The 14,563-nt window shown below is 38.9% G+C and overlaps 1 protein-coding gene across 2 annotated transcripts in view; it reads right to left on the bottom strand.

Moving 5' to 3' along the window:
• Window positions 1-14,563, bottom strand: part of THEMIS (thymocyte selection associated) — a 76,615-nt gene that overhangs the window by 49,238 nt on the left and 12,814 nt on the right. For both annotated transcript variants that reach the window (XM_059468937.1, XM_059468938.1), the window contains exons 2-4: window positions 13,629-13,787; window positions 5,318-5,776; window positions 1,562-2,604 (exon numbers count right to left, since the gene is read on the bottom strand). In XM_059468937.1, coding sequence (XP_059324920.1) covers window positions 1,562-2,604; window positions 5,318-5,776; window positions 13,629-13,787 — 1,661 coding nt within the window. The remainder of the gene's footprint in view (window positions 1-1,561; window positions 2,605-5,317; window positions 5,777-13,628; window positions 13,788-14,563) is intronic.

The following is a 14,563-nucleotide window of genomic DNA, read 5'->3' as shown; positions in this document are numbered from 1 at the left end:
TCTTTACTCCTGGCCAGTACCAGGATGATTGCTTGCCTGTGAGCTCCATGGACAAGTTTCTCATGTATCCTTCCTTCCACAACAGGATGTCTTATTTAAGCTGCTCAATATTCGTTGTAAAAATTAGAAGAAAAGACATGTCTGCAGTAAAGACAGGAGAAAATGACACATCTTTTTTTGGTAGTACCCTTATCTTAGGGAGCCACCTTATCCATTCAATTCTCCTATAGACTGTTGTAACAATCTCCCAGGTCCTATGTGGAGCTTTGGGCCTGCATGTGGTCTTGGAATTGAGGAAAGAGAGAAGGAACACCTCCAGCAGGCAAAGAGAGCTACTCACAAATGCTGCCCTATCAGAGGCTACAATTCAACTTCAGTTTCATACCAACACACAAAAAAATATCTCCCTCTGAATCCCCCAAAATAAAATGAGTTACACTTTATTTAAAGCATAGCAATCACAACACAGTGTGCTCAGTCCACTCTGACATCAGGATGATGATCTCATCAGGAGAGACAATGGTAAGAGCAAGAGCAGGAAAAGTTGTGGGTTCAGATAAAGATGGCTTAATAAATGAAGGTAGAGGGGGGGAAAAACCCCAAAGCAGAGATGCAAAGGCAGTCCCTCACAAGCAGACCGCTGTCCAACCAGTCTCTGAGTTATGGTTGCCTTCCTAGGCAAATCACCCCCTCAGTTTTTATTGCTGAACACAGTATTATGTGTCATGGATCATCCCTTTAGTCAACTGGGGTCAGCTCCCATCTATGTCCTCTCCCAACCTCTTGGTCAACCCCAATGAACTTCCTTGGGGAAGCCTGGGAAATCAAGAAGGCATTGAAACTGTGGGTGCATGGCTGTAAAACAGCCAAAAGATTGATGTGTCATGAGCCCTGAATAAATCTAAAATCCAAAAAATACTTCACAGACTGATGTGAAGAAAATCAACTGCACCTCAGCCAGACCCAACACAAAGATTAATGAACAAATGCATTGTCGTAGTTAGTTAAACATCAAGAAAATTGTCCTGGACGGGGCACTTCTTTTTAATATCAGCTTCTATTCTAAAATAACTGCTTTTTTTTTTTTTTTTTTTTTTTTAAATTTCAAACCTATTTCCCACTTGGGTGAGTGCAAAACAATGAATTTGAAAATTTCAATACAACCTGTCCCTCTGTGAACTTAATTCCACAATTTCCAGCTGAGCAAAATTATCTTTACATCACAAAAACATATGCTTCCCCTTAATAAAGATTTAAATACAGGCACTTCAAATCCCTCCCTTCACTTTTACAATGGTGCAGTAAAGGATTATCCATGCAAAATTATACAGCCAAGATTTCTGCTGTGAGTCGGCATGGTTCCGTTGTTTTTCATGGATCAATTAACACACACTGGAGATTTTAGCCATTCCTGTCTGTAATTGCTAATTTGCCCATTACAGGGAGCTGAGAGACCATCTGTGTACATGGCATAAGGATGCAACAGTGAAATGAAGACTTTAAACCCACAGAACATGACCTGTGGTTGTAAGACATTCAAAGACAAGATGGGATACCTTACCTTTGGAGCCTGCAGTACATCAGACACATCTTGCTTAGGCACTGCAAAAGTAGGTGGTGGTGCTGTTGTTGGCTTTTTGGGAGGCCTGGGTGGTGGATGGAGGGTTAGGTTTTCATATCTTCTCAACATATAGTATTCCTCTTCGCTGACCTCTTCCACTGTTGTCCTCGTCACAGGCGGTGCAACTGTCTGGACGTTTTTGTTGAGCAAATGGACCAACATGTGTAAGCGGTACACAGGGATCTCCCAGCTCTCCACCGGACTGCTGGCACTACTGATCAGCAAGTAAGAGTCTGTGATTTCTTCTTCAAACTGCAGACCAGGAGCAGCAGCCAAGACATCCTTCTCAATGGAAAGGTCCCTGACGGACACTTTGACATTAAAAGGCAAATGGAATTCTTTGCAAATCTCGGAGAGGTGGTACTGTTTCTTGTCGTGAACCACTTCCACAAAGCCTCCTTCCATGTACATAGGGAGGAGCACTTTTTTATATGAGTCACTTAGTATTTGCTCACAAGCTAAAACATCTATGAGTTTCTTTCCTCCCTCATATAGAACTTCACTAGTCTGGCATTGCTGAACTAGAAATTGATCTCCAACTGAAACAGAAAAAAGCTCTTTATGAGGGGAAGTAAAGGCTTTAGTTGCTACAACATGAAGGTGTTCTTTTTCATTTCTCACTATCTCTAAGTCATAGGCAGTTGGAAACTCCCGAGGTCTTCTCTTGAACTTTCCTTTGTAGCTCATAGGGATTAAATAATGTCTTTTGGAGGAATCACTTCTCATCTCAGAGGCTAGGACTCTTGCTGCCTGGTACTTTTTGTAGATGACAATCTCTTTCCCTGTAGACAATAAGTTATAAGGTTTTTGGTTTCCCGAAGGCCCTTCCATTATCTGAGCAACCATAGGAAATTCTTTGCTTGTTCTCTCAAATATATCTTCCAAAGAAAGTGGCTGAAGGAAAGAGCTAATATCATAATGGTCTGTTACATCCTTGACCTCAACATCCAGATCTGAGAGGATATGAATTATGTCCTTTCGAACTGAAAAGAAAAAGAAATATATTGGGTTTTGTTTTCGAACTGACATTGAAATAAAATACACGCCCTGTTGGCCAGACACCAAAAGTACCTTCCCTGAGGCATGCATGTCCATGTGTAAATGTGCACTACTAACTGGGCCAGCCAAAGTCTAATTGTTGTAATTTGAGAGATATGGTCATCAGATATGCATGAGACCACACAAATGAAGAGAGACAATAAGGTGTGCAAGTGAACACAAAGTTTGAGAAAAAGAAAAGGCTAGTTCACTATTTCCCTCACAATACCTCCAAGTTTAATCAGTTGTTTATCTTCTCAGACTATTGGGTGCAAGCTGTATTTTTATTCTTTTACTTCATAGTGGTTTAGAGTTTCTCCAAAGAAATGAGTGGGGAAACATTTTTAATAAATAAATAGCATTTGGATCCATTAACAACATGTTGCTGCTATAGCCAGACTGGGGGATAAAAGGTATTTTGATATTTATAAGAATAATTAAAACATCTGTAATTATTAGGAAATAATATGACTTAAAAAAATGGCAAAGTCTTTGTATAAACTAAGAGTAAGTTATTTTTATGAATTAAGACATTTTAATATTATGTTCCTCTCTGGAACTGTTGAATCTTTTTCTGCCTCACCTGGTTTTATTCGCTATCAGAACTGAGCGAGTGAATTCAACAACCTGACAGGGAGCAACAGCTCTTATACCACAACTGAAATTGCAAAATTTTGAATGCAAAACTTCCAAGAACAAAGCTGACTATGTAATTAAGGCTTATTTAAGAATTTGGCTCCAAGTCAGTGACACCACAGATCGCTGACCAAGGCAGTAAAATTTAAGAAGCAAATAATATTTAATGACTCTCTTCAATAAGATTCATTCTGCATAGACCTACACAAAGGGATTGTATATGCTAGATTCACACTTCCTTGTAGCGGGACATACCAATATTTTATACTGAAAAGTTGGTATCGGATTTATTTTATATGACGGAGTTCTATGACACTAATTCAGGATCTGTTTGTTCTGACTCTGCTTTTGTCACATTGACACCTTGAGCTGATAAACATCCTGAGCACCAAAAGGAAAAGACAACAAAGGAAAATGACTGGTGAAAATGAAACTTTCTATGAGCATTTGTGAGAGTTCCACAGACACAACTTGTTCGTTATTAATAATGAAACGTAAAGAGGATTCTGCTCACAGCCTGTGAAAATGTAATCATTTATCCCAGTTATCAGGAATCTTTTTTTTAGAGTGGATAGTAATTCTCATAATTTATCTTGTGTCTATTTATAGTCCCCCTAAAAGGGGTAAAAATCCATTCTTCATGGTTCACAAGAAAGCAGTTATTCATGTACCATGAAGCCTACTTTTCCAATTTGTATTAGTTATTTAGGACATATGCAATGCTTCTTATATGTTGAAAACACCAAGAAATTTAAATTAAAAACAACAAATACAATCCTTATTGGAATAACTGGTTGGAAGACAAGTGAATACCAAATATTTCTGAATCTTCTGAAGATTTTCAGGAGCATTAAATTCCTCTTGATTCCGCACATATATATCTTAGTGGATATATCAATAAACCTGAGTTAACTGAGCTTCAGGAGATAAGCTAGACCCCTGTATGTAGCTAGAGTTACAGCAAACATTACTTTTACATTTTACTTCTATATTACAGTTGCTTTATCTTGTGAAGTTATATTTTCCAAACTCACACATTAAATCACATAGCAAGCACAGCTGAATGTCTTATGATAAGCCTATAATGACTATGGTATATTGTGTTAACAATCTCTGCCTGCTTTTATTTCTTTCTCTTTTGTCCATTTGCTTACATAATTCAACAGAGAAATGCTCAATTGTGAAAAGATTTCTTGCTAAATATCCTCATGAATGCCATACTTCTGTTAGGATTCAATTTCTATGGAGCTCATTGGTTTGCTTCTAGTAAATGCAACAAGCAACAAAACCTTCCCAAAAGCTAAGCTACTATCCTGCAATCAGAACCCTGTTGTATCAAGGTTTTGATGGAACAACTAGTGTCATAAATATTTTGGAGTTTTTTAAAATAAAAACTCAGAGTCCAAACTTTTAAAGATACTGGTTTTCTAATTTTTCTGCTTCCTCAAACCTACAGGTTTCAGAAATTGTCCATGAGTTTTTTGTGTTTATATTCAGTTGGTATTTGTTTCTGCAACAGAATAAAATAATATGATTTTCCTTTCTCTAACATCCTTATTCTGAAAATTAAATGGTAATTAAGTGTATTGCAACATGTGCAATTGTTTTTGTTTTCTTTTCCTACCTCCTAGACATAGCCATATGAAGCCACCAAGGGGCTTCTCCATGGCTGAAGTCTAAGATGCAAAGAAAGAGAATCTGGGAACTGAACAGAATTCCTAAACTCAACCTTTTTACTATGCATATATTTTCCATGAGGATTTAATTTTAGTGATCAACAAAATGGCAACAGAAAGAAATGCAAGGTAATAATCTAAACTAACAGATGATAAAGATATACTAAACAAAATATTATTTTTATCTTTCTTCCTCTTGAAACTAACATTAGTGGCAAATATGGATAAGGAATTTTTAACAAACTGAATCTTTCATGGCTAGTTTAAGAAAATGTTGTGCATTTAAGGGTACTTTTGTACTTAGCTACACCAAGTTCAACAGAACACAGATTGTATTCCTACTTACATTTCATTACTGCCTGCACTTCGTAGACAGGCATGAGAATCAAACAGCCATCAAAGTTCTGAGGAAGTGGACTAGAGGAGTCCCACATATGTAAAGTAGTGGAAAGTTTAACAATCCGGTTTCTACCCTTAGGGATTTTCCACTCTGCAATCTCTTTTAAGGTGTACATCTGGTCATCTTCACACTCATAGAATTCTCCTTCTTGTGAAAGGGGCAAAGTAAAGGAATGAGACTGGTTATTTCTGACCACGACACAGTTCACAGCCATTATTCCGTGGACCTCTTCCACTGAGTTGAAGGTGATCTGCTCATCATGCTTGATAGTGAAATTTTCCAATTTTATATCCTTGGCACTGTAGAAAGAAGGATGGCCAAACCTTGTTGGCCCAATAGAGACTTTTCTTGCAATTTCTTCAATGCTGACATATGGAGTCTTATCTGCCACAACCTTATAAAGACCTAAGAACACAAAACTTGCATTATAAAAAGGAAAATACACAAAGAAAGTAATTCCAAAATTTAGACTGTGAATGTTATGAAAATGGAGAGCAAAGCACATCAAATAATTCATAGATGATAGCTCAATTGCTAAAAATACGACTCTATAGAGGCAATATCAGCTGGTACAACACATAGGCAGCTGGAAATAACCCTTTCTGACAGGTATCTAATTTCTGACATCCAGCATTCTTAGTCCCCAGTAAAATTTTTCTTTGCCACAGAAAAAAAGAAAAAATATCCTAAATTCCTATCCATCTTCTCAGGAAACCAGCCTTTGAAATGCAGATGTGGTATGAGGAAACACAACATTAATGTGATCAGTTCATGCAGGATAAGTTTCTTGTCTAAACATCAGTACCATGTAACCTTCCACACACAGACTGGGAATTCCTAGACTAAGTGTGTTTAAAGATACATCCCAAATGAAAGAGTAGCACCTACGGATAAGAAAGAGCAAATAGATTTTAGCGTATCTGACAGCCCAGCCCACCAGCTGGATTAATTCAAAGTCTGGGTGTTGTAGCACTCCAGCCATCACGAGGCAATTAAAATGCTGAAGTTCTGCAAGGCAGAAGCTGTATCTAAGCTTCCCAATCTCCTAGGGACATTATTACTTCATGTTAATCATGCCCTTTGGATCTGTCTCATTAGGAGTTTCCATTGCAAAAAAAATGTGTACATTTCTATATTTGTGTGAGGGTTTTCATAAAGGAAGATGAACTGGAGGGTTGAGAGGACTAAAAAGCAGGTCTTAGCTGAACTGTGTGATTCAGCTGTCTTTCTCACAAGGCGTGGCAGAATTGTGAATGCTGCCTTATGGAATTGCAGCGCAGCTTCCTGAGACAGACATTGACAAAGACTCGCTTTCGAGTGAATATAAGCGAGAATAGAGGTTATTTCTAGGCCGAGTTTGCTAGTCACAACTAAACCAATAGCTACAGCTACAACGACAAAGAAGCCAAGCTCCCTGGCAGTCACTGTGCCTTTTGTCCCTTTGTCTGCCAAAGCAAGCCAGCAAAAATCCTATGGCTTTGCTTCTCCGTGCTATTGACTCCTCTGGACTGCAGAGAGGGCACTTTGTGGGTAAAGGTACACTCCCATTTTGGCTGTTAAGGAGGAGGCAAGGGATGGGGTGTCAAAGAGCCTGGTTGGCACCACTAAAGACACTTATGGCAGCTTCAAATCCCATGAGTAGTTTAAGCCATGTCTGAAAGATTTTAAATATCCTACCCAATCGTCCTCAGCCAAGTGCCGGATGTCCCAGCAGATACCTAGATTTCAGTAAGGTGAGATGCTGCCAGACCACACAGTTGCTGTTGGATCTTGGGAAGACACAAATTTCCTTCACTAGACCTCCCCTGACTGTGGGATTGTTTAACAAATTGGATCAGGAGATATTGCTTCTCTTAAAAATAAGCAAGGTGCTTATTTTCTTCTGAAGTTTTCCATTACTGACTTTCACTACTGACCATAATCAACACAACTGAAGGCCCTGTATGGTATCTGGATGTCCCTAAGATTGTATTTCTTTAAATGGATGTGTCAAATAATTACATCTATCACAACAGCCTTTAAAAATGTTGGGGTTTTTTTGGAAGGAGATGGTTGTGGCTACAGGATTGCTGTGATTCTTTACAGCAGCAAACTCCTGTACTTTCACTTTGTAACTTTAGCACTGCTCTTGTTAAAGGAGACATAATTAAGATTCTGTCTGTTGAGCAGCTTTTAACTGAATTCATCAACAGATCGGGCATATTTGGTTCTGTGTGTCCCATGTAGCCACTAGTAACTCTGAACAAGCATCTCTGAGGGCCTGTCAGCAGCCCAAGCAGTAATAACCTCTTTGATCTGCTGCAGAAATAGTCACCAGTTGCACCAATGTCACTTCTTTCTGCAAATTTGTGCCTTCACAATTGTCTGTATGACAGCCAGCTTTTCCTGTGTGAAGTCAGTACCCTTGTGTCAGTGCATTCCCTACATATATGTCCTCACTGCAGGAAAACCTGCAGGAAAGCCTCCAGGCTTTTTGCTGGGCTGCAAGGAACATGCATGAACTTTGTTCATGCATGAATATACAAAGTGTAACTTGAACATAGTTTCAAGGGCACTGTACATACAATGCAAATACAGGGTCAGCCTCTCCCACTGATATTTGCAATGTTTCTCATTGCCATTTTAACACAATTATTAGCAAGGAAATTATCTACCACAGTCCTAATCATCACTGGAGCATGTCAGTGCAGATCAACACAAACAGGTTCATCAGCATTTAGAAAGTATCACTGTGACAAGGCACCAGTGACAAACTGAACCTGTGGAAAAGACAAACAGTGTTCCAGTATCATGCTTTGCAAGCACAAGATGGGTATCATCTCTTGGCAGTGCTGGGAGAAAACAAATAGGAATCTTTTTCATTAAAAAGGATATTCAAAGTACTTATGATGCGTCCCAAAGGCAGTAACTATGCTTATCTATCTGTAAAACAGGAGCAAGTGTATGCCCCACACAAATACCCCTGAATTACATCAAAAAGCCCCCATAAACTGTGCAAAAAACTTCCAGTTGAAAATATTTGGCAAAGTACAGGTATGAAGAACATTCCTATCTTCTATGAGTTTGACAATAGTCTGAGGCTCCTAATTTTGCTGGGCCTACAAAGTTATTTGGAAGACAGCTATTTCAGCAACAAACTGATGAACATCCCAGGTTGGAAAGCAGGTGTCATATGGAAGCATAATTATCAGATTTTATGCAAAACCAGACACCTGATTAACTCCTTGGCTCAGGCAGACTGGCTTTGTCAAGGATGGGAACAGAAGAATGTTTGCCTTCTGTTGTGGTGGTTTTTGTAATTTTGGTAACAGAATGCTTGCTTAGGCAAGAGAAGAGCCCTGTGGGCTTGCATACTTAGCTTCTGTATTGATCAGACTCCTGACACGACCTAACAGCCACCTCTGACTGGCCATGAACGTGCAAAGTTCCAGATGTTTCTCTCTACATATAACATAGGTAAATATATAAAAGACTGTTTTGGTATGTTGGGTGGAATTCACTGCCATATTCTGACACGGTATCCTGTCATAAATGCTCTCCTTGATACTGTATATATGTAAAAAACAAAACAGAACCATAAAAACACAAACAATATTATCCGGAACAATTCAGAGTCTTATTAAAATCACTTTGAATCAAATTGCAAAAATAAATGTTTTCCAAATCTAAGATAACAAGGAAACCTCCAGGAGGAGGAGACATATGGTAAGTTTGAGATGCTAACATTTGGACATTTTGAGGTCAAGCAAAAATATTTTTATACTTTTTCACAAACCATAAAACGCCTGAATCAAATTCACTTAGATTTTCCCAAGAGATCTTGGTGGACTGTAAGGGGGAAAGACAGATGGAAATAACAAATTTGGAAAAAAGTCCATCTGGTTTATCAAGATCTGGCATTCTTGCTCCTATAGATTTACTTTCTAAATGCAATCTGGTCTACAACCAAACTGTACTTGTGTCCAATGGTTTGAAGGAAAATAAAATGGTCATATAAGAAGAGCTATGCACATATACAATAATAGTGGGGAAATGTAATCATTCCACTCTAAGAAGCCTCTGTGACATTTCACTAGGTAAAGTCTGCCTAGATATAATACAATGAATGATTAGTAAGCCCCAAACATCATCAGCCCATCTTTTCAAGAAGTTGACACGGAGAGAGTTTGAGAATCTGAGAAAATTATTTCACTGGTGTGGGAGAGAAAACATAGCCAGAGGATCACAAGACTGAATGTCCTATGGGAAAGCACATTTTGATAGAAGGATATTTTTACCACTTTTTTACAGAAGAGTATATGCAGTTCTCTTTTACTGTCTGTAGTGTAAAATGTACCACTCTGGAGCTTTATGGACTTCCTATTTTCAGTCTTAATTAGACTCCTGAAGGAAGGGAGTATTTTACTCTCTTTCCCCCACAGAAAGCTGAGAAAACCAATAGTTAGGCTTGCCTAGTAGGGTAGCAAGCAGCCTCCAAGAAAAAAGAAGAGCAGAACAAATTATCTTTCCCAGACTAGCAGTTTCTGTTCCCCAAGTAAAGTTGGGAAGAGCACAGTTTCTACCTTCTCTGGACATGACTTAATTGCTATTCCTCTTTTCCCACACCTCCAACACCCACTCACTACCTCTTCTGCTTCAGCATCCTCCTCCTCTCATCCTGTCCCAAAAGCCAGCTCTTCCTCACCTAGTACTGAGATGAGCCTTTGAATGCCTAATCCCTGTTCTTCCACGGATGTGTTGGGTGGTCACTGACTTGCAGATTAGCGCTCAAAGGGGCAGTCATGCTCAGCTGTCTCTGTCAGACTACATAGGAATGAGCAGCAACAACAGTCAGGGACCTCATGAGAACAGGGGCAGTCCAGTAATGTTTTTTGCAGAAGGAATAAAACAGAATGAAATGCAATCATTTGTGCTGGCAAACAATTCAGCTGTTGTGCAAATTACCTGTCTGTTAATTTGCTAGTAGTGAAAATTGTAGTTCAAAATGTGGTTAGATGTAGTCATTGAAGTGTCTAGAGTAACAGCAGACTTCTATTATTTTACCCAGTGTATGAGCACAGAAAGAACAGCCCTGTCCTCTGAGGCATGAAAAAGAACAAATTAGAATGAGGATAAAAGAAATAACACAGATAGTGAACTTGCGGTTGCAGCGGTTTCTCTAATGCAGAGGGCAGATTAGGCCTTTATCAAGGATCTGAGAAGAAAAAAAGGAGTTCTGAAGACTGCAAATGCGTTCAGAAAGACAAAGAGTAGGGCTCATTTAAGGCCAATGAGCCTAGCTCTTCACTCTCAGAGCTGCTATCCCCAGAGTATCCTAGATAGGAGCATTGCTCATTCGTGCCAGTATGTGTGCAGTGAAAGGATACACGAGCCCATGGCATGCAAAAGAGCTCATGGCAAAGGAAATGGAAAAGAGCAAAGAGATCTCTTTGCATCAGCGCTGGCAAGAGGGCACTGTACATACAATGTAAATACAGGGTCAGCCTCCTGGAGACCTGTGGAAATTTTTATTGAATTAAGTCAAAGGTGGCACAAAAAAGATCATCTGCAATTCAGTTCTGCGCTTCGTTCAAGAGATGGGGGCAAGCCATGTTTCATGTACAGTGTTTCAGTTAGATCTTAGCACGTCTATGTAATAAAGTGAAAAGGAAAAAGGTCAAGAAAGAGCAAGAGACTGGGAAATTTTGACTCTACAGAGCAGAATCATTCATCAGCTAAGAACTAAACTAGAGAAATGACAAATTTATATCTTACCAAATAGCTCTTGAATACATAAGAGTACATATACAGAGAAAAACAGGAAAGTGGTGCTCCCTGTTGGGCTAATAAGAAGTGCCATTACGCCCCTCTTCAGTGCTGCTGTTCAGTAATACCCATCATGTGGAGGATAATAATGACAAATTTCAGCAAAATGAACTCTGAATTTATTTTTCAAGTGAAATAACCCAGTTTTCTAGAACACTGGTTGGGAGAGTTCATAACTATGCATGAAAATTGTAGTGATTAGATCAAATTTGAAAATGTGCTCAGCAGGGCAACAGCATCCAAATGCCAGGTTGTAAAACTGATCACTTGAATGCAAATAAATCCCGATTCCAGGTTCAAGCATTTGAAATCACAAGTCTTTCTGTTCTAACAGTCGGGACCTTCAACATTAATAAATTTAGGATTACTTTTATCACTCTGTTGTGTTGGATATTTTGGGATTCAAATGTTCAACCTCATCTGCCAATCAAGATTTAGAATATATTTCTATCGGTGTATGAATTTTAGAGATAGAAGAAATTTTAATAATATCAGAGAAACTTGGATTACAAGAAAAATACCAAGTATCTTGAGAGTTCACAGGAGAGTAGTATTTCAATATCTCTAGATAGCCACAGATAATTAAAAGGTCTTTTATCTCTATGTCTGGGCCCTACTAGTGCTTGAAAATGGCATTCCAAAAAAGTCTTTTTATAAGTGGTCATAGAAACCATTCTGATTCACAGGATAAGAAAAACATGAAGGTAAAATGAGGATCTATTTGGGAGCGGGGGGGAAGTTATATACACACAACTATTTCAGAGAGAAATTGTATTTTAGAGATGGCAAATAAAGGCATAGCAGAAGATTTTTTTTGTAGAATTCAGATGAAACATTTCATCATTCCCATGGACTTTTACATTTTATTTGTTCAAGAAGTGTGTCTTGTGTCCTTCTGCAGAAAAAGCATGTCCCAGCTTGGATACTGGCATAACCTAAATCCTATACATGCACACTCTGGCATACTCAGCAAGACTTTAGAAGAGCATCAATGAGGTTATTAAGTCAAGCACTCAAACACTAGAAAACACTCATATCATGTTCCCCATGCAGCATCAATTTAATTTCCCATGTGCTTTCAGTACAATACAGTGCTAATTAAATATTTAGGGTGGGGATTTTTTTGTACAAAACTGTAGTCTCATTCAGTCCATTAGCTAGACTGATGGTCAAAGTGAGTCCTGGGCATGATCTCAGACTCTTGAAGTCTGTTGCGTTCTGTGTGTGCTCTGTACCAGTGTTTCCTTTACGCATGTGTCCCACAACTTGTCCCCCAGACTCCCTCCCACTCCCACTGCCCTCCTCATGCAGTTCCTCATGCAGCTTGCTCATCTCCTCTCACCAAGGGGCTCCCATTACCTCTGCTGCCTGCAAGACTCCCAGCATAGGAAATGCCCTGCTTGCAAACCTGTGGGTGGGTGGGGTCTTCCTGTGCTGCTGAAACCACCTGCAGCTGCCTCCACTCTCCGATCTTTGCATGGAAAATCTGCATCCTTCTGTCGTGCTCTGAGATCAAAACTTTTTCTACCATTTTTCTAACGCAGTTTGTCTCCTCTACTTCCCACATTTGGGAAACTCACATGGGAGACACACTTCTCCCTCTGTGCTTTATTCACTTCCCTGTTCAATGCTGCTGGGCCCTAGCAGTGGAGGAACTGAGATGAGAGCAAAATTCAGAAATTAATAAATATGACACATGATGAACTGGTACTGGGTTCAGTACTTGGCCAGCTCTCCTGAACAAGGTAACATGGAGAGGGGAAGATATGGTTCAAGTACCATATTTTGAACCATAGATATGGTTCAAGTACCTCAAAGGGAAGTATGGTTCCACAAGTCAGTACCACATGCCAAATTTCAAGTCCATCCTCCAAAATATGAACATATTTGGATTTCTCTATAGAACAATTAAAAATTACTTTTTAAGCAGAAAACCACATCCATTCCCCTCTAATCCTGTTTCCAAGCATGGAGCAGCCATTCTGACCATCATAGTTAGCAAAAATCATTAAAACAAAAGCAGTATTGAAAACAGAGTATTGAAAATATTTTATACCCATAATAATAAAATACAGATGAAGTAATGGTAAATACATCATAGTTTAAGAACACAACAAGGAAGATTTCAGCTCAGACAAGTTTTGGCAAAGTCATAAGTAAATGAAAAGAAGATTTTTGTTGTAATTCTTACACCAAGGGACTCCAAGTGTAGAAAGCATTACCAACCACAAAACTTTATAATATTAGTAACTTCTATCCAAGAGAAAGGACTGTAAGAGAGTTGAAATTGAAAAATTAGTTGACTATGTCTTGTACCATCTGATAAAACTGTATTCTTGACAGCTGAGTTGCAACCTCAAATATGAATCAAGACAGCAAATCAATAAAATGAACAAAAGTGATTACTAAGGGCTATAATTTCTCAAAAACATGTATTCATGAAATACCATACCAGGAAAATTTAGTGGTAATTCCACTTTGGCTGAAAACTGGCTGACTTCATTATTCTCACAGATACTTGCTATGAGTTTATTAATTTTGAAGCCAATAACTTTAATGACTTCTTCTGTTGAGAGGGAGAATTCATTTCCAAACATCTCATAGATGGAGTCTGAAAAGAAATGCAAAAGGAAAGAAAAGCATTATTTAGCTTTTTCTTGCTTTGTCATATGTCTTTACCTCTTTGAGCGAAAACAAAAAAAAATACTTAAAGTATAAGAAATAATACTTGTCTTGTGATAATTAGCCTAATTTTCCCTTCAGGTTCATGAGAAAAACAATCTGGTGACTTCAATGACCAATCAGCTCTGTGTGTACATGGTTCTTAAATGCACGCAAGGAGAACAAGGTCTGAAGAATCTACATTTCCAAATTATTAGACCAGAATAGGTTGAGGTAGAGCATAGGATTACCTGGGTTGTCAGGAGCTGTCTCCTGAAACCAGCAGGCAGTGGAGCTCACTAAAGGTGGCTCTGCACAGCACAGGGCATAGTTTATCCCATAGGAAACAACAGACTACAGCAGGATACAAAAAACCCACAGAGCCTTGAAGGTACCCAGGGAGATGACAGGAGACATCTAAGTGCAACCAGCATTTGAGTTTCCTGTGGTAACAGAAGACCTGAAGAAAGTACTAGAAATTGGAAAAGTGGCAAATTACCAATGGCAATCCCTGTCCCATGTTGAAATTAGCATATTGATTCAGACCTGGCAGCAAAAAATTCCTTTTCTGTCATGTTCAGAACTCTCAGAAAAGGAACAAAGCAATCCAGCCAAGTGTTTCAGCGCTTCTTCAGCAAAACCTTGAACTGTATTTTGTTTCACCAAAACCAGTCCTCCCTTCTCCATTCTAGCTGTGGTCAACCTTTACTGTTTCAGAAGCAGATG

The sequence above is a fragment of the Ammospiza nelsoni genome, chromosome 3 (genome assembly GCF_027579445.1).
Source record: "Ammospiza nelsoni isolate bAmmNel1 chromosome 3, bAmmNel1.pri, whole genome shotgun sequence".
NCBI lineage: Eukaryota > Metazoa > Chordata > Aves > Passeriformes > Passerellidae > Ammospiza > Ammospiza nelsoni.
Note: the sequence above shows the minus strand (reverse complement) of the source record. Positions and strands in the feature narration are given on the sequence as shown.